This window comes from Taudactylus pleione, unplaced genomic scaffold (genome assembly GCF_031769625.1).
Source record: "Taudactylus pleione unplaced genomic scaffold, aTauple2 ptg000201l, whole genome shotgun sequence".
Taxonomy (NCBI): domain Eukaryota; kingdom Metazoa; phylum Chordata; class Amphibia; order Anura; family Myobatrachidae; genus Taudactylus; species Taudactylus pleione.
Window position 1 is genome coordinate 3,141,951 of NW_028284603.1, and position 21,536 is coordinate 3,163,486.

General features: G+C 42.3%; 1 protein-coding gene across 1 annotated transcript in view; it reads right to left on the reverse strand.

Annotated features, from left to right (window-relative positions):
* Positions 1–11,549, reverse strand: part of KIF16B (kinesin family member 16B) — a 366,374-nt gene extending 354,825 nt beyond the window's left edge. Inside the window, exon 1 of the mRNA XM_088477200.1 lies at positions 11,161–11,549. Within this exon, the coding sequence (XP_088333326.1) occupies positions 11,161–11,207 (47 nt within the window). The 5' untranslated portion in view covers positions 11,208–11,549. The remainder of the gene's footprint in view (positions 1–11,160) is intronic.
* Between the last annotated feature and the right edge of the window lie 9,987 nt (positions 11,550–21,536).

Here is a 21,536-nt window from a genome sequence, read left to right on the forward strand (position 1 = left end):
GACGGGAAGAAGTTAACCACATGCATGTGTTTTTAGTAAATGTCCCGCTCAGTTTTTCTACCCTGATGGTGTCCCTTCTATTTAGACAGAATCCTGCATGGCCAGCAAGCCAGCAGAGGTAATTACCACGATGATGGTCAGATGAACAGGAACCCATAATCAGGGGAAGCAGTAGCCCATACACTGTAAGCCTCTCCACAGCAGGCGCTCGTAACGCGTTTCTCCGTCTAAAAGCCCATCAGCGGTTTCCTCAGACAATGTGACTCACAGATCCGGCAGCCGCTATAAATACCATCTCCAATTAAATGGTAGCAGGTGTTTTTTCCTGACTTAATGTAGCGCATGTGTACTCTCATATCAGTGTCTCCTCGGTTAATAGTAGAAGTGTTCTTCAAACTACTGTTGCACATGCGTATTCAACTGTCACATCAGACTCCATTCCGAATATGTAAAAAAGCCAATTGTGAAGATAGCAACATTGTATTTATACGCTGATTGCTAAAGATGTTATAAAGTATCCAGTTATAAAGATAGCAGCATTATATTTGTATATTGATTACTGAAATTGCCAACTGTTTTGATCACTTGCTCTGATGTAAATCATCCTCTTAACACAATAATATGTTTATAAAATAGATATTAATAAAAATAAAGTATTATTAAATTAAAATATAACATAGAAGGCTGCCCATATTAAAAAGCAGCCCTCATGTGAAACAGAAAGAAAAAATAAAAAATAATAATGAAGAAAAAAATAAAAAATGAATAATGAACGAATAGATAAAAATGAAAATAAATATAAGTAGGTATAGATGAAAATAAAGATAAAAATGGAAAACAAATACAGATAGCAACCCACATGACTACCATAAAGTTAATCCGGACTATCTTAATGTTTTAACTACAGAGATACAGGAACACACAATACTAACCCCAAAAAACCTTTTTTTTATATCTATATAGATATATATACACACATGTAGAACGCAGAGAGAATTTATAAACGTTAGTATTCGGATATCTGATAGCTCTTAGGTTTAACATATTATAACTCTATTGAGATATACTATTCCCATTCTTATGGTTCATTAATATTCAATATGTCTACTATAAAAAAGGAAGAAAGAGAGCAGGGGGAAAAAATGGACCCATATTAGGGCCCCTATAAGACATATATCAACCCAAAAAAAAAAAAATTATATATATATATATATGATGTGTAATAAATGTATAGAAACTCCGACCTAGCCTATTTGGACACCCATTACAAATACATGCATACATACAAATATACATACATATATGTATACATGTGCATGTACATAAATCCAACACAACAAAAAAAAAATTATATGTGTGTGTGTGTGTGTGTGTGTGTGTGTGTGTGTGTGTGTGTGTGTGTGTGTGTGTGTGATGAGGTCCAACCAATCTGCCAATGATGATCCCACATATATACATACTATGGTTATGACTAATGTATTGATAAATGGTACATACACATAATCTAAAAAACAAGAAATGACAACAGATAGAGTCCAAAATGTATTGAAATAATGAAAGTACAGATCCGTAGAAATACAGTGAATAACCCCAAAGACCCGCCCACCAATACTAGATGGTAGCTAGAGGTGGATATCTGTGTGTCTGTAGGTCAGCTAACTGACCAACACAGATTGAAGCTAACCTATATTATTAAGTTCCACCTTGTCATTGAGACCTTGTGGAAAAAGAGTTTTAGTCGAAATATCCAGTAGGCCTCACGTCTACATAAACCATTAAATCTATCACCACCTCTCTTAGTTGGTTTGACGTGATCTATCGCTTTAACCAGAATATTATTTAGCCCTTCACCCTGACAAATAGTGACATGTTTGGAAAATGGATGTGTTCTAATTTTCCTAACAAAATTTCTTCTATGTTCCATGAACCTAGTGTGTAGAGATCTGGTTGTACGGCCTACATATTGTAGGCCGCAACCACATTCCACTACATAGATAACATAGGGAGACTTGCAATTTAAGAAATCCTTGATGCAGAACGTTTCTTTAGAGACATGTGACATGAAATGGGTGGTTTTCCTCTCAGTATGTTTACATGTGGTGCAACCAATACCACCACATCTATGAAAACCTGGAGGTTTCGGAGGGAGCCAGTTAAGAGTATTTAAAGATTTATTTTCAGTTCTTTTAAAATGGCTTGGAGCTAGTCTGTTTTTAAGATTTTCTGATTTTTTAAAAATTACTGCTTTATTAGGTATCATGCATGGACCTATGTGTGCATCCAGTTGTAATAATGGAAGGTTTCTATTTATTATTTTCTTGATCTCCCTAGCATGAGTTACAGGTAGTAACAAATGTCATGGTCCTTAATTTTGACTCATCACTCCCTTTTTTCCTCTGCATAATGTTGGCTGTATCTAGTTCGCTGACATCTTTGAGTGCTTTGTCAAGTAAATTCATAGGGTATCCCTGCTCAGAAAAAAATGCATAGAGAGTCATTGCTTGTTTCTCAAATTCCTCAGGTTTGGAACAATTCCTTTTGAAACGAAGGAATTGCCCTTTTGGAATATTGTCTTTCCAGATTTTTAAATGGTTACTCTTATAGTTCAAATACCTTCTCTGGTCAACTTCCTTTATGTAGGTTTTAGTCGCAACATCACCATCTGCCCCAATATATAATGTGATATCTAGATAATTAATAGAAGTAGAACTAATAGTGCTAGTGAACTTCAATCCAAATGAATTGTGATTAAAATCATCCAAAAATAATTGAAGTGAAACTAAATCACCATCCCAAACAAAAAACAAATCATCTATATATCTGCCATAGAGAACCAGGCTCGCCCCGAGTTCCCGACTCCACACATGTTGTTCTTCAAACCGGCCCATGTATAGGTTGGCGAAACTCGGGGCAAACCTGATTCCCATGGCAGTCCCCAATCGTTGCAAATAAAACCGTGAATCAAAAGTGAAATAACTGTGGTGTTTAAGAATAAATTTTATACTCAAAAGAACGAAATTGCAAAGTGCTTCTGTGATATTTGGGTCATTCTTGAGATAGTACACAACTGCTTTTATTCCATCCTCATGTGGAATGTTCGAATAAAGGGATTCAACATCACACGTGGCAAAAATATAACTGCTTTTCCATTTAATATCTTTAACAAGATGTAAAAAATGTGATGTATCTTTAATAAATGACCGTAGTGATTGAACATGTGATTGTAAAAATGTGTCTACAAAATAAGACAAATTATTTGTTATTGAACCAAACCCGAAATTATAGGTCTACCAGGTGGGGAATATAGTGTCTTGTGAATCTTTGGGAGAAAATAAAATGTGGGTATTAAAGGATGTGTAGTGAACAAAAATTTAAAAATATCTTTATCAATCACCCCTTCACCAAGTGCATTATCCAACAGATTCCTCAACTTCTTCTGAAAAGGGACGGTGGGGTCACCATCCAACACCACATACTGTGAAACATTTAACAATTGCCTATATGCTTCTTGTATATAGTCTTCTGTGTTCATTATGATGACCCCACCGCCCTTGTCAGCCGGTTTTATGGTGACGTTGGGATCCTCCCTGAGGGCCCTCATCGCTCGTCTTTCATTCCTGGACATATTATCCCTCAATTGTTCTTGGTCCGCTTTTTCACAGAAATTTCTAAACTCCTCCAAGGTAGATTGGTAAAAGCTTTCGATATATGGACCTCTATGTTGTAAAGGATAAAAATCTGACTTCTGCCTAAAGCTCTTGGGATATCCACCATTGATATCGAACACTTGTGACAATTTAGGACTCCCACCCAGGGAACTGGATTCGGTGTCCAATAATTCCAAAATATCCAAGGCCTCCCTATCGTCTTTATCCAGAACAATAGGGGAGCCTACTAAATTTTGTTTTTTGATACCTTTAATGGCAAAGAATCTTTTTCTACTCAGGGTGCGAACATAGCGATTAAGGTCAACGAAAAGGTTGAACATGTTAGGTTTTGAGGCGGGGGCAAAATTCATCCCCTTACTCAAAAGTTTTAAATCTGCCTCATTAAGTATTTTTGATGATAGATTATAAACTCCTTTATCTCCTACTTTATACGTATATTTTTGTTTTTGCTTAGATTTTGATCTCCTTCCTCTAGTTCCTCTCCTTCCCTTTCCCGGGCCCAATTGAGTGATGGATACCCCCTGGGATGGTCTCGAAATCTGTGGCCGTCCCAAAAAAAAAAGATTTATTTTCTAATGGGCTATGTATCCTCTGTTTGGCCAATGGTCTCAGCTCACTTCTCCTATCTGGTGTGTTAGATTGGTTAGGAGATCTATCATAATGACTCAGAGGTTCAAATCTATTGGTATGTGCATATCTATCTAAAGACATGTCTTGCCCTCTCCAACTATTTTTCCTATTCGGGAAATTGTTAACATTTTTCACAAACCTGCCCATTTTATGGTTTTCAATGGGCTGATGGGCTGATACTTCCTGTAGCTAAAGCCACAACCTATGCCTCTATTGTGTTCCCGAGAACGATCTCTAGGTGAGGAAATGAACTCTTCCCTCCTCACTCTATCGAAGCTTCTAATTTGTCCACGCTCATAGTCAGTTTTGTCTCGACTCATTTTATTTTCTTTTTGTTGGATCAGGGATTGTTCAAAACTTTCTATATTTTTATTGAGTCTCGCTTAGAAAAACCCTTTTCATCTGTAAAGTTTTTAAGGAGTTCAGTGATTCTTTCTTTTTCTTTTTGTGTATCATTTACTTTGATTTCTCTATGTCTTATCAAAAGCTTCATAAGATTCTTGAAACAATTGTCTAAAATCGTGTTCCATTCATCTGTGAATTTTTCATCATCTTTAAAAGTAGACGTTTTTAATATTCTTAACCCTCTTGGGATGAGATCAGCATCCAGATATTTCTGCAGAGTAATCTCATCCCACCAATGTCTAGTCTCATTGAAGCAGAGATTTTCCAATTTGTTAAACAGTATCTGCATATGTGCACCTCCCTCATCTCTCTCTACCACTATCATAGGGTCCAAACCCTTCATATTAGGCTTCCCTTCTAGCCATTCTTTCTGTGACACATTTTAACAAAGACATATCTTAAAGGTATGGCTGCCTGGAACCAGTAAAAAGATAACAATATATATATAGAGAAAATCCAAGCGCTAATACCTATAGAATGTTATAATGTTCTCTAAATAAGTAGTACCTAATGAAAAGCAAGCCCTTTACAGTGGGGAAACTGAAAAATCCCCCAAAAAAGAAAGAAGCAATAATGAAGAAATAGTGGGGCGCTACTCATAGATAAAATTATGAAGGCATTTAATGATAAAAGGGCAATATGAGTAAACTCCAAAAGGTAAAAACACATATAAAAATACATCAATAATATTAATAAGGTAAAAAACATCCAAGATAAATAAAATCAAATACAATACATAAAGAAAATATTAAAAAGAAATAAAAAAAAAAAAAAAAAAAATAATTAAATAGACACACAATGTATGCATACACAATAGCAATAAATCAGCATGCACCACTATTTGTATGGTGCTACACATATAACCACGTATAGTGTAATAAACCACAATGTTTGGTGGTGTAGATTGAATTAATACCACTTGGCAAAAAAGATACATGTCCTTCGAAAAAATATATATATTTTTATATATGGAATTGTTCCTGCTAGAAAAATGTTTCCAAACCAAAAAATTCCCTGGAACAAGGTATTAATAAGTCGTAGCTCGTTGGTATGTAGCAATCCTGATTAGAGCTATAGATAGATCCAAAGGGAATATTGGTAATTGAGGGCTATGGAGTTGCAGCGTGGGTTGCCAGACGGGAAGAAGTTAACCACATGCATGTCTATTTAGTAAATGTCCTGCTCAGTTTTTCTACCCTGATGGTGTCCCTTCTATTTAGACAGAATCCTGCATGGCCAGCAAGCCAGCAGAGGTAATTACCACGATGATGGTCAGATGAACAGGGACCCACGATCAGGGGAAGCAGTAGCCCATACACTGTAAGCCTCTCCACAGCGGGCACGCGTAACGTGTTTCTCCGCCTAAAAGCCCATCAGCGGTTTCCTCAGACAATGTGACTCACAGATCCGGCAGCCGCTATAAATACCATCTCCAATTAAATGGTAGCAGGTTTTTTTCTGACTTAATGTAGCGCATGTGTACTTTCATATCAGTGTCTCCTCGGTTAATAGTAGAAGTGTTCTTCAAACTACTGTTGCACATGCGTATTCAACTGTCACATCAGACTCCATTCCGAATATGTAAAAAAGCCAATTGTGAAGATAGCAACATTGTATTTATACGCTGATTGCTAAAGATGTTATAAAGTATCCAGTTATAAAGATAGCAGCATTATATTTGTATATTGATTACTGAAATTGCCAAATGTTTTGATCACTTGCTCTGATGTAAATCATCCTCTTAACACAATAATATGTTTATAAAATAGATATTAATAAAAATAAAGTATTATTAAATTAAAATATAACATAGAAGGCTGCCCATATTAAAAAGCAGCCCTCATGTGATACAGAAATAAAAAAAAAAAAATAATAATGAAGAAAAAAAATGAAAAATAGATAATAAACAATAAAAAGTAAAAAATTAATAATGAACTAATAGATAAAAATTAAAATAAATATAAAGTAGGTATAGATGAAAATAAAGATAAAAATGGAAAACAAATACAGATAGCGACCCACATGACTACCATAAAGTTACATAGCAGTCTGTGCACAGGGCACACAGTGACATTGGTGTGAGTGGTGGATGAATAGTACAGGCTACATAGCAGTCTGTGCACAGGGCACACAGTGACATTGGTGTGAGTGGTGGGTGAATAGAACAGGCTACATAGCAGTCTGTGCACAGGGCACACAGTGACATTGGTGTGAGTGGTGGATGAATAGGATAGGCTACATAGCAGTCTGCACAGGGCACACAGTGACATTGGTGTGAGCAGGGCCGGATTATAGGCAGGGCGACAGGGGCGGTCGTCCCGGGGCCCCCACACACTGTCCCCGGCCACAGCCTCCTGATTAACCATTGTTTTTTTTTTGAACGGAGCCGCCTGTTGGGGCTCCCGGCATTTTGCAACAGTGGAGCTTGACAGAGATAGGAGGCATTTGGTGTGTCACTCACTGTCTTTAGCTCCTCCCCCTAATTGTGATGCGCGACCGCTTGCTGCCGGTGCCCACATGGGGTGCAATGCCTGCCGGTTGAGTCCTGCTCCCCTTCAGCTAATGCCGGACCCAGCGGAGGGAGATACAGACGAGCAGCAGCGACCACAGCGTCAGTGACACAGCCAGTCCGGAGGTCATGGTGTGAGTTCACCAGTCCTCCCCTCTCTGTCCCCCTGTGTATAGACAGTCCTCCCCTCCCTGTCCCCCGGTGTATATACAGTCCTCCCCTCCCTGTCCCCCGGTGTACATACAGTCCTCCCCTCTCTGTCCCCCGGTGTACATACAGTCCTCCCCTCCCTGTCCCCCTGTGTATATACAGTCCTCCCCTCCCTGTCCCCCTGTGTATATACAGTCCTCCCCTCCCTGCCCCCTGTGTATATACAGTCCTCCCCTCCCTGTCCCCCTGTGTATATACAGTCCTCCCCTCCCTGTCCCCCTGTGTATATACAGTCCTCCCCTCCCTGTCCCCCTGTGTATATACAGTCCTCCCCTCCCTGTCCCCCTGTGTATATACAGTCCTCCCCTCCCTGTCCCCCTGTGTATATACAGTCCTCCCCTCCCTGTCCCCCTGTGTACATACAGTCCTCCCCTCCCTGTCCCCCTGTGTATATACAGTCCTCCCCTCCCTGTCCCCCTGTGTATATACAGTCCTCCCCTCCCTGTCTCCCTGTGTATATACAGTCCTCCCCTCCCTGTCTCCCTGTGTATATACAGTCCTCCCCTCCCTGTCCCCCTGTGTATATACAGTCCTCCCCTCCCTGTCCCCCTGTGTACTGTATATACAGTCCTCCCCTCCCCGTCCCCCTGTGTACATACAGTCCTCCCTCCCCGTCCCGCTGTGTATATACAGTCCTCCCCTCCCCTTCCCGCTGTGTATATACAGTCCTCCCTCCCCGTCCAGTTGTGTATATATAGTCCTCCCCTCCCTTTTCTCCTGTGTATGTACAGTCCTCCCCTCCGTCCCCCCTGTGTATATACAGTCCTCCCCTCCCTGTCCCCCTGTGTATATAGTCCTTCCCTCCCTGTCCCCGTGTACTGTATATACAGTCCTCCCCTCCCTGTCCCCCTGTGTATATACAGTTCTCCCCACCCTGTCCCCCTGTGTATATATACAGTTCTCCCCACCCTGTCCCCCTGTGTATGTACAGTCCTCCCCTGTGTATATGGAGTTCACCCTCCCTGTCCCCCCACTGTATATAAAGTCCTCCCCTTTCTGTTCCTATGTGTGTACTGTCCTTCCTCATACATACAACATACAACATTATATATATATATATATATATATATATATATATATATATACACACACACACACACATCCAAACTCCGGCACTCATGAGATCAAATGCATAATACAGTCCGGGTGCCATCCACAGTGTGTGTATACATACAAACCGATAATATGTCCCATCTGGCGGCACTCCGTAGTAGAGAAAAAAAATCACTGTGATTTTTCTTCTCTACTACGGAGTGCCGCCAGATGGGACATATTATCGGTTTGTATGTATACACACACTGTGGATGGCACCCGGACTGTATTATGCATTTGATCTCATGAGTGCCGGAGTTTGGATGTGTGTGTGTGTGTGTGTATATATATATATATATATATATATTGATATTGATGGGGGCCCCCACACGTTTGTTGCCCAGGGGCCTCCACATACCTTAATCCGGCCCTGGGTGTGAGTGATGGGTGAATAGGATAGGCTACATAGCAATCTGTGCACAGGGCACACAGTGACATTGGTATGAGTGGTGGGTGAAGGCACTGCTGCCACCAGTCTGTATAGCGCTGCTGGTCATGTGAGCTACTCCCACAACAGGGCCCCTAAGCAAAGCAATACAACTACAACACCTCAAATTAAAATATGTTGGCAGAAGCGATTTCAACGTAAGCAACAGCAAGTTATCATATATATCATTGTCAGGGAAGGAATTCAATTGTTCTGCGCTGCCCGCAGATCCTGTGGGTGCCCATTATTACCGCTGAAACCCTCCTGAGGTGGCGAGTATAAATCCACAAAAAGTCGGGCTTGAGGCATCTAAACCAGGTGCATTCGGGACCAGTATGCGTGATAAGTAATAGGTGCTCACTGACTCGCACACACCAGCACAAACTATTGAACATCGCTCCGCACCTTATACGCTAGATTGAACAGGAGAAAACAACTAAATTCCCCCCTCGAAGGTGCACATATTAATTTGTATTGGTAAGAGGGCACACAGTTGTTTAAAGCTAACAAGGCCACTTTTAATTACTTTTGGGGATTTTTTGTAACTCTAGTACCAATCAATCAGGACTGGCCAAGCCATACCTAGGTGCAGGAGTCAGAATGTATGCTTGGGTGCTGCTAGATGTACGGGACTGATGCATAGTGGCACAGCCTGTTAAGGGTTTATTTAATGGTTATTTTTATTTTATTTTTTTATAGGGTGACTGTCAAGATAGCTGAAAATTCAGCTATCCTGTCTGTCAAAACCACCTTTTTTTGTGGGCTTTTCTTTTTCATAGATTGAACCGCGGTTTGTGTAGCCACAGGTTAATAAATCCAGCGCTTTTTATTTTTTTAATGGGAAAAAAAACAATAAGGCAATTTAAAGCAGGTCGTGTTCATAAATGTGATTTTCTTTATTTTTTGCTGCACATTCTCAAAAATACGGTTTAAATATTTAGCTATGGTCTACGGGGGTGCCTACTTGAAGTTTGTATTTCATGCCTGTGTGTAGACATGATTGAAGTACATATGAGCAGGGACACGCATATTTCAATTGTTTAAGCTGAATTTAATATAATGAAAACAAAATATGTGAAATGTTAAATCCAACTTGACTTAAGCTGGGTACACACGGTACGATGCGATCCACGATCCGAGGCTGACATATCGGGTGGTCCCCACACATGGAACGATCTGGTGCCTGACCGGCCAATATGCCGTCCCCCCTTAGATCTGCATGGGATCGTTGATTGATCCTCCAGATCTCTTGCACATGCAGAAAGATCTGGAGGAGCGATGGATGACCCCATGGGAGCGCGCAGTGAACGATATCATGCCCACACATGGAACAATATAGCTGCGATATCGTTCCAATCCGTTGGATCAGCGCTATATCACTACCTGTGTGGGGTCCTTAACTCTTTGCTTCTATTCTTTGCTGCTGTACTATATACTTTTAATGACTTCTACGGTTGTTTACATAGCTCTGGGGTTGTTTGCTTTTCACTCATGCACATGTTATCCCTGGACACATTTCTGTGTGGCCACTAATTATACACCTCTACAAACTGCGCAGTACTGTAGCGTGCCCTTTACATTTGTTACATAGCACCTTTACAAACTGCACAAAGCTTCAGGGTGTCCTTTATGTGTTACATTTTAAAGTGTTATGCTATGTTTTGTAACATGCTGTAAATTAATGTGAATATTTAAAGTAATACTTTTCTTATCACTGTACTCGTGGCATGATGATGATAAATAATAATGTTCTCAAATCGTATGTGTTTTATATACTATTGTATCTACTGTAGGTCCAAATTCCATACTGGACGCATAATTACCCATTTTTCTACAAACTTGGTAAAGTAAAAAAATAATATATATATATATATATATATACACATACATACATACATACATACATATATACACACACATATGTAAAAATATACAATCTATGGAGATGATCAATAAATCGCCAAGTAGCGGCCACATAAAGACCATACTCTACATATGGACAACAGTGTGGTGGGGAAGAATATTGAGAACAGAGGGAAGAACAGGTACATAGGAGGGGTAATGCAGTGAGTTCAGTAAATAATAATATATTATAGTGAGATCATAAACCGCTTACATTAGAGGTGACAGGCAGATGTGACGGCAATATCAGACATGCATGAAAATACAATGTTATTTTGCTTTAACCGCAAGCTGTAATAGCCCAAATGACTCCTTACCTGCGGTTCATCGGACGGACTCTCACTGCCACCTTGACAGATGCCATGTCTCATGCCTGTGATGTATGGGCTCTCTATGAGCATCAATATCTTCAGTAACTTCCAAGTGAGCTCCAGTATACAGCACCAGGTCTGTGCAGACACCCTGGGTGACTGAGCATCTAATAGGAAGACAGCAGCTTAAGGGACCTGCTTGATAGACTTAACTCAGCTACTGAGCACCAATATCCCTACCCATGCCTACTGCTACCACTGAGGGGCACAGGGCTCGAAGTTCTTTTTTAATTCCTGCTGCCAGCCTGAGTCAATAGTGCCCAAATCACTGTGGCAAGTTCAGCAATTGCTTTACTGTGGTAAGCTCATCATGTTGTTATTACAGGCTCCAGCCATATGCAAATTGCCAGAGGAACAGGTGTGGCTTAGGAAAGTCACAGGCTAATTTGGGCTGCCCAGCTGTCATACATGCATGGCTTGTGGTCTAGGGGTCTACGCTACGTTAAAGATACGTAAAGTACGTAATTCGAAAGGAAAGGAAGAACGAGCAACGACCAATCCACCCGGCACCGCGTGACGTCATCAAAGGCCTCTCATCACGTGACGCCGCTTCCACACAGCTGCCGCCGCAATGCTCTGTGGGAGTTGTAGTTTCCAACCCAGACCAAAACAAACTTAAAAACTAACTAAGAGAAGGAAGAGCTGGACCTCAATTTCTAACATATAGCTCGCTGGCTACACAGTTTTGTATATATAAAGCATCAATCTCTAGTGTACACTTGGAAAGCCTCGTGTGTCAATGACCTTATTCTGTTCTGATTCAGAACAACTAGCTTTCATGGCAGAGTGAGGAAAAGGGAGATGTATTCATTATTTGCAGTGCAGGTTGTGTTTACATTAATGCTAACTCGCAGACTGATCCTCAGACGCAGATTTTGTACATAGTGGAACAAAAGAAAAAAACAATGCTAATAAGGTTGATTTTTTTACAGCAAAAAATACTGTCATGGAATAATTTCACACAGGTAATTATAAAAATGGTACTTGTGTACTTTACGGGCTCATTGCAGAGAGAACCCAAGTGTCCAACACTCATTATTATTATCCATCATGGTAATGTCTAAATCCCCTTCACGGAGAGGGCCCTGACGTCATCAGCCAGTGTCCAGCGTCATTCCCTACCATCCAAGTGGGCATAGAGGGGGAATATAACCTTGTGGCAAACGCAGCGAGCCTGGGACAACTTTTGGTACTTGTGTACGTAAAGTACACAAGTACCATTTAAAACATTCATTTGGTTCTTTCTGCAATGAGTCCGTGAAGTACACAAGTACCATAAAATGTATATATTTTGCATAATATTCAAATGTTTCTTTTACAAAATGGGTAATTGCTCATATGAATACTTGTACCCACACAAGTTTAATACTCTAAAGATGATTTACAAAGTGCCAAACATGAGGGCGTGTGCAGGTTTTGCACCTCATTATCCAACTAGTGCAATGGAACGTGATGCAGTTGAGATCCCGGCGGTCGGGATGCCAGCGCTCAGAATGCCGGAATCCGGACTCCAGTCAGAATCCCCGCGCTGGCATCCCAAAGGTAAGTATTGGAGTTAGGGGCAGGGTTAGCTTTAGGCAGTAGGGGAATTTGGGTTAGGCTGCCGGGGGGGGGGGGTTGGGTTTAGGTTGCAGGGGGGAGGTGTAGGGTATGGGTACTTACCGGCAGGCGTCTGTGTCCTAGCCTTGTCGGGATGCCAGTTTCGGCATTTTGATCACCTGGATCCTGGGCACCGGCATCCAGTACCCAACCCCACTGGATCTGCCCTGGAAAATCAATTTACCCATACTTTTGCAGCATTAACAGACTATCTAACATGACCCCTTCCATCAGGTAAAAATGCTCTGCTCCTGAACTTCCCTCTTGCCATCACCTGTATTGAAACACCTTTCTCATCAATTAACGTCTGTAGTTCAACACTGGTGACTGTAATCATAAATTAAGAGGAAGAAGTCCATGAGCAGAGCATTTTGTACCTGATGGAAGGGATAATGTTGGAGGGGCTGCTTTACTGATCTGACTGGAAATTGTTGGAAATAATGTGTGAATGTGTTGATATTGCAGAATTATGTAGGCACACAGCGGTTGAGTCAAACTATGAACATCCCAGTATTGATTTGTTGCAGTAGATACAGCTGTACTCACTGTTAAATGCTCATTGGTGATGGAGTAAAGCTTGAGCGGAGCAGAGTTCCATACAGCTCACCAGACAGTGAAGCTAAGCAAACTTCTGTCTCCCACCATGTCACTCTTACATAGTAAAGACAAGATGGCCCCTGCACATGCTCAGTAGTGAATTCAGTAGCCATCCTGGAACAGGACATGGAGGGAGAGGTAGACTGGAGTCTGCGCAGAAGCGCACACGTCTATCAACACCCCACCTCGCTACAAGCTTCTCCATGTTACACAAATTATTTCAGATTTTCTGTAGCAACCAGTAAAATAAATTTGGTTAAACACATGGAAAGGCATCAACATATCACGTAACTTTAATGTGGCCTTCTTGGAATATACATTAGCAAAGGTTCCATCACGGACAGCATGGGCCATAACAACAGTTTCTCGACTTGGGACTGCTGCAACTATCACGATTCTCAATGCTTTTCACAATTGTGGTTTTTAAATATTGCTACTTTTTTTCCTATCTTGGATTTCCATTTACACAAAGCAGACTTTGTTTTTAGCTTCTGGATATCTTGAGAATCACTGAATGCGAGGTTTGCAAATTCCTTAATATACCTCTTAGATGGTTTGCCGATCTTTGATCTTGCAGAAGACCTTCTCTGTGGTTGAACATCCATGGTAATGGACGCTGACTCAAATATATCTGGCATATTCCAGTGACACATGCTTTCTCTGCACATCAGTTTCCAAGTTTTTTTTCAAATTGCATTATTTCTTTAAAGATAACATCTCGTGACTTAGCAAACTTTCTGGTATTTAGATTCCGTAATTTGTAACCTTTGCTCTTATGGCAATAGTCAAGCATGATGTGCTTTGCTCACTTTGAATCCAGCTTTGTCATTTCTCCTTTGGTGTATGCACAGAAACAGTACTTTAAAAAGTTCTAATATTGTTTTTCTGTTTACTCACACTTCAATAGGTGTTATGTCCATTAGGGCAACTGTAGGAGAACAGTTCTTGAAATAAACTGCTGTAAACATGGCTTCTGCGGAAAAAAAACTGCTTGTCTAGGCCTGCATCTTGCTTTCTCCACTAATGTACAGTTTGCTTGCTCCCTAACACTGTTTTGCTCAGGAGTATAGACAATGGTCAATTGATGCTCTATACCATATTTTCTTAAGAATTGTTCCACCTCGCTGCTGAGATATTCTCCACTGTTTTTAGATCTCAGGGTCTTGAGTCTTTAACCTGTTTGATTTTCTACAAGTCACTTATAATCTGTAATCTTTTTAGCCATTTCAGATTTTTCTCTCATAAGGTACACATGTCATCCTTGTGAAGTAATCTAGAAAATGTCACAAAGTGTCCACTCACAGACTGCACGCATCTGAATGTACTATTTCAAGTGGTTTTGTAGCTTTGCTTGTTGACTTTGGAAACGGCTGATGACTTTGTTTCCATGCAATACAGATTTTACATACAGGTTTCTCTGTTAGTCACCGACATTTCTGTGACCACCCCACTCTTTATCTTATGAACACTGTTATATCCAACATGACCAAATCTTCTATGCCAATTTCGCGTAACAGTGCTGTGTATCAAGGACGTACAATTGCTGACATCTTGTGCCTGTAGCTATGATGGTCCCTATTCTGTTTCTCACAATACACTTTACTTTAGCAAAGTGAACTCTGTGGCCTCTCTTGTCTAGGACACTGATGGCAATAAGGTTTGTTCCCATTTGTGGTACATAAAGCACATTTTTGATCTCTGTGACTTTTGTTCTTGTTCCAATTTTTAGGAGAGCTGCAATCCTCCCTACTTTAGTAGCTGTAAGGAATTGATGACAAATTCCTTTGAGAGCAATAGAGTTACATTTGGTTAACTTAGTGAACCGTTCCTCATTGCAGCTAAAATACCTTATTACACCTAAATTTCTAAATATTTAATCCTTTCTGCAGGTATCTTTAACACTCAGGACTGTTGCATTTCTTGCTCTGTATAGGAGTCACATTAATTTGTTTGCACTCAATTGATTTGTAACCTATCTTGTGACAATTGTAATAGTTGAATTTCAAATTTCTGAATTGTCCACGTTCTGTATGTAATGCAGTTGTCTAAGCATTCAAATCACAGGGCACTTGTACTTAAAACTGTAATGCCTGTGTTTGCCTCCAACAAAACAACCAAAAAGTCAAACTCAGATGTCAAATTCTGCAGCATTGCTGTAGCAATCTCTTCATCATCCACTTGCACTCTAACAGACATTCGTTGCTGAGAGACAGACATCATTTTGTCTTTGTAATCACTCATACTGCTGCATCCATTCAAATTGGTGTTATACAAAACACATCTTAAATGTATCCTCCTCATAAGACCTCCATCTTGATAAGCTGTCTGCACTGCTGTCCACATGTCCTTTGCTGATTCTTTCCCATGTATGATACAGTACACATGTTGCTCTATACTTAAACCTATGATTCCCTTGGCTCTTTCTATATAATCTGGGCTTGAATCTGCATCTGGTTCTACAGTGACCTTCCACAACCTTGCATTTCCATAGCAAGCTTCCAGGTTATATAATGTTCTGCACATTTTACTTGATAAATCTCCTGCATTTATGCAACTCCTGCATTTATGCTTCGTAAAGACATAAATGGGCAGTTTTTATACTTTATTCAGCTTCACTGCTGCTATACTGCACTGGCAACACTCTGGGCCTGATTCAGAGCCGCTCGTAAGCGGCCGCTCGTTCGCTCCGAGCGATGTTCGCACATCTGCGCATGCGTATGGGTCATAATGCGCATGCGCCAACCAGTCAGTGCGGTCGGAAATCGTGTGTTCACAAAATAGCGAGTGCCTGCTAATTTGAGTGACAGGATGAGGCGTTTGTGGGTGGTAACAGGGGAAGGTGCTTGAAAACGGGGAATGGAGATCCGAACGCAGGCGTGCCAAACGGTCAAAATGGGCGTTTTATGGGTGTGCATAATTAACAAAGTAGCGTCATCGACCACGTCACTTGGTTGTCTCTTAGCCTGAACTGTTCGCATGATTGCGGTAGGAAAATCCAACCACAAGCACTGCGAGCAGTTCAGACGCCTTTCGATGTACTCGATTAATCTAATAAATAGTGGAGATGACGTATGATGCGAACGGCCAGGGTGCGTCTTTACAAAATAGCGAGCGCATATTTTGTTCGCTCGCTCAGACATAGAGGCGTCAACAGACCGCAAAGAGTGAGCGCTCTATTATAATATCTGGCCCCTTTTTCTGAACGAGCGAGCGCAAATAGCGTCCGGCTCTGAATCAGGCCCTCTGTGCTGTCTTCACTCTGTGTTCCTATCAGTCTGTACTACACATGTGCTTAAGATGACATCTTTATGCAGCTCTGGGTGACTTGAATGTCTGGCTATAACATGATGTAAGTGATGTGTGTGCAGGGGAATGGGTACGGGATGCCAGTGCTTGGGATCCTAGCAGTCAAGATCCCGATACCGGCATCCCGACGGTATTCTAACCCTCCCTATCCTAACTTTAACCCTCCCTTCTGGTGCCTGACCCTAACCCCCCCTGGTGCCTAAACCTAACCTCCTCCTTCCCACACCCTAAACCAGTGTTCGCTAACCTTGACACTCCAGCTGTTATGGAACTACATAACCCAGCATGCACTGCTACAGTTTTGCTATTAGGGCATGCTAAAACTGTGGCAGGGCATGCTGGGATATATAGTTCCACAACAGCTGGAGTGTCAAGGTTAGCCAACACTGCCCTAAACCTAACCTGCCCCTCTTAGTGCCTAACCCTCCCCCTAGTGACTAACCCTAATGCTAACCCTCCCCCAACCCTGCTACTTACCTTTGGAATTTCGACGGCTGGGATTCCCACAAGTGTCGGGATTCCGTCGCCGGGATTCTGAGCTCTGGAATGCCTGTGGTCAGGTGATTAACTGCGTCTCGTGTGCAGGTGGTAATATTGCAGATATTATCTATCTAGCCTGTCCCTACTCATTGGTGTCGCTGCTACTCAGCAGCTTCTCAGCTTCTTATGTCAGTGTGACATGTCCGGCGCCCCCTCATCCACAACTCTCTCATTCACTCCTCCCTGGTGGCAGCCCTAGCCTCAGACCCGTGCAGCAGTCCCAGTGACATCCCCTCCCCAACAACTCTCCATTCCACTCCTCCCTGGGGACAACCCTAGCCATGGACCCGTGCAGCAGTCCTGGCACCTCCCACACCCACCACTCTCTGTCCCACTCCTCCCTGGTGGCAGCCCTAGCCTCAGACCCGTGCAGCAGTCCTGGCACCTCCCACACCCACAACTCTCTGTCCCATTCCTCCCTGGTGACAGCGCTAGCTTCACGGACCCATGCAGCAGAGTCCTGAGTGGCTGGCCCGAGGACAAGCAAGGCTGCAGATCTTCTTCCAGGAGCTGGATGTCAACAAGGATGCATCGAACAGAGCTGCGGGTAAGAGGGCATGGGAGGCAAGGGCCTGGGACACCGGCTCCAGGTCTGGGGGGCAGATTTTCGGTGGAACAACTTCCTGGCATGTGATGCAGTCGGAAGACTGGGCATTTTGTGATTTGTAGTCTCACTACAGTGGCAGTCTTACACTATCTTGACTTAAACTCAGTCCTCAAAGCCACCACATTAGGTGGTTTTCCCCTCCTTGAGGGGTATGAGGATGGCTCCACACCCCACATCAGGTGGCTTTCACCTCAGCCTCGTGCTACAGGTCACTATTTATCTGTAACTAATGCATACAGATGTGGCCACATACATCTATCCTCCGTATGACACATTACACGTGAGTGCACAGTGATGCGAATAGAACGCACAAACAGCTTCTGCTGATTAAAATGATCTGTGGCATGCCTATATTTTGTGAGCAACTGCAGGTGTATCTGCATGCGAAATTACAGTGTCAGCGCTTGTGACGGGGGGGCACCATATTATAACTTGCCTCTGGGCGTCTGGGATGAATTTACGCCACTGAATCTCAGTGACCATCCTGGAACAGGACATGAAGCCTCTCTGGAGACACATGAAGACTGGAGTTTGCACAGTAGTGGAATCCTCTTTTAACAGAAATGTGCAGGTTGGAATGAGTGACCACATCATTTCATCAAGTTTATCCTACTGCCTCTTTAGGAATGTTCTCTTCATTTATTTTAGCTTTTGATTTTTCTCCTAAAATACTGCTAGATTTAGCCTCATTTGTGTCCTCATTTAAGCATGAGCACTGAGGGGCCCGATTCAGACCCGGATGCTAAGCTGCGGACGCACGCTATGGGTGATTGTGGCCCATCTGCGCATGCGTATGCATCGCAGTGCGTGTGTGCGCGAACCAGTCATTGTGATCAGGAATCGTGCGCTCTTAACACAAAGTCTGAGATCTACTTTGAGTGACAGATAGTGCCGTTTGTTGGTGGTAACAGGGGAAGATACTTGTGAACGGGGGAGTGGTGCTGCGAACGCAGGCGTGTCTGGGCATCAAAACTGAGTTTTATGGGTGTGCATAATTAGCATGGAAGCGTCATTTTACACGTCACTTGGTTGTATTTTAGCCTGCAGGGATCGCAGTGCTTGCGGTGGTCTACCTCAAGCGCTGCGTGCAGCTCCGATGGTTCTCGATGGTTCCGATTAATCATACACTTCCTGGAGATTTCGTGTGTTAAGAAAGAAACATTGGCGTCTTTATACCGGCGTACGCTCACTCTGCCATCACTCTCTAAGACATAGAGGACATCCTTACACCAGACAGTGCGATTGCGGAATTTGCTTAGTGTACGGGTCTGAATCGACTCCTGAGTTCCCAATCCACCCTACTACTCCCATCAGAAAATGCCACATTTTGCACTCAAGAGGTCAGTGCCATCTAAGCACTTACCTGTTAAAATGGTTGTACCTGCGCAAATCCAGGCAATTCGCATCTTTACAAATCCATGTTGTGTTGCAGGAGGACAAAGTTAAAAACGTGTGGCCAATTTAAAAGGAAACAAGCGTCCTAGCTCACCTCTAAATTGCAAGCAATACAGCATTTTCCCCATGTGTTAAAATGCATTTGCACCCTTGTATTACAGTGTTTGGTCCAGGTAAAATATTGCAGCCTTTAGCTTCATTTACTATGAGTGAAGTAGGTGGTCTGAATGGCTAGATGATGCAATTGGCCCTGTCCCCGCTTTACCAAGCCTCCAATCTTGTATTTATATAGCAGGGGTGGGTCCACAATGATGTGATCTTAGCACCATGCCCCCTGTACCATACGTCTCGCTGCCCCCTCCCCTGGACCATCCCAGTGACCCCTGCCAAGAAGTCGGGAAGTATGACTTAGTGTAGTCATCCGATTACACATAGAAATTAGCAGAAATCCCTCATTTGATCTGCGCAGTTATGATTGGATATTTTCCAGCATAGCTTTAGAAGCCCCACTCATGTCCAGCTTAAAAATTTCAATATTGCTAGCTGTATTTTGACTCTTCAATAAAAAAGACAGGCATTTTACCTGACCATGGATGGTAAGTGGCATTTTTCTATGGCAGGGTAATCCAAACCATGGCCCACGGCCCAAATGTGGCCCGCCACCTGCTCCAATGTGGCATGCTGACCGTTCTACAGTTTGTAGTCTGCTACACCCCTCCCTGCACCTCCAATACTGAGAACTGTACCCACACTGCTCGAAAGACAGACAGATCTGAGGGGACACCCCCCAAGTGGAAGCAGCAGCCTGTACAGGTATCCGCCCCTAGGCCATCTCCCATCCCAGTCATGGACATTCCACCCAGCAACAGAATCTGGGACTGCGGGCAGATGAGAGATGAGGCAGCAACAGCTCAGCCTTGCTTCTGTATAGTCAGACACTGCTTACAGAGCTGGGGATGGGGCCAAACCAAGGGCAGTATGCTGCACAGAAAGAGAACTAATAGAGGCACGCCTTTGAGTATGGGGGCCGTGCCTTGAGCACTGACGGATTCCTTGGATGTGTCATGTGACCAGGAAGTGCACTGCAGTGTTTAGAGACTGGACCTCAGTCAGCAGCAGCAAGTGAAGACAGTGATGCAGGTAGGATAATGGACACTGAAGCTTAGTGTAGTTAGGGGAGAGTTACAGTGAGTAGGAGGTCAGACAGGCTCCCAGCACTCAGGCCCATCTCCATGTGTGCCTCCCCAGCCATTGACCTCACCGCAGGTCACTGCCAGGAACAGTATACTAGGAGAAGTAGAGATACCATAACCTGAGGATAATAGTATTATCATAATACAGACCACAGTCATTATCTGAGGGACAGTATCTGAGAAGAATATAGACCAGGGGGATGCAGTCAGAATGTCCATATTCAGAATGTCGACAGACGCTGTATGTTGGCAGTGAGAATGTAGACAAGAAAAATGTTGACATTTATAAATAGTTAAGATGTTGACATGTTTAAAATGTTAAACTTTAACACGTCGATGTTGACAGTACATTTTTGTATTATTTTTAGGCTTAAGTTAGGGTTAGGTTAAAATATTTAAAAAAATGTACATCAATATTCTGGTGCTAACATATTAAATGGCGACATTTTCACCATGTCAACATTTTTGAATGCCGACATATTGCTTGTCAACCTGATGTCTAAGTCAACATTCTGACTATTGACATTCAGGGGTATATTTACTACAGTGAGAGTTTTTAGAAATGGAGATGTTGCCCAAGAAATAAGTTTGGACCCCCCTGTTCTGCGGCATAAAGAATATTCCCCATGGATACATAAAGATCGCTACTTTTGTACACTATCCAAAGCCCACACTGACATAAGGAACATTGAAAACAGTAGAGAACTAAGACAGATTTAAGCAGAAGCCTGTTAGAACTTCTGCATTTCTTCACAATAGCTCCTATTCATTGACAAATTCTGCAGATTGATTGCGGTTATGAATATACACTTGTCGGTGACCACACTTCCTCAAATCAGGAATCCTAGAATGAACAATTAATGATTGAATCATTGTACTCTGAGGAACTAGTGAACTGTTATTTACACGGTTTGATGTGTACAGTATATCTAGGTTTCCAATACCATTCAGCGCCCCATCAAAAAACCTTGCAGCGTTCCTAGTATTCTCACTTTAGTACTGATATTATTGCTCTCAGTGGCAAATGCAGGATTTCTAGAGGGGATTTCCAAATGCTTGATTTTAGAGCGAATGTGGCCAGTCCA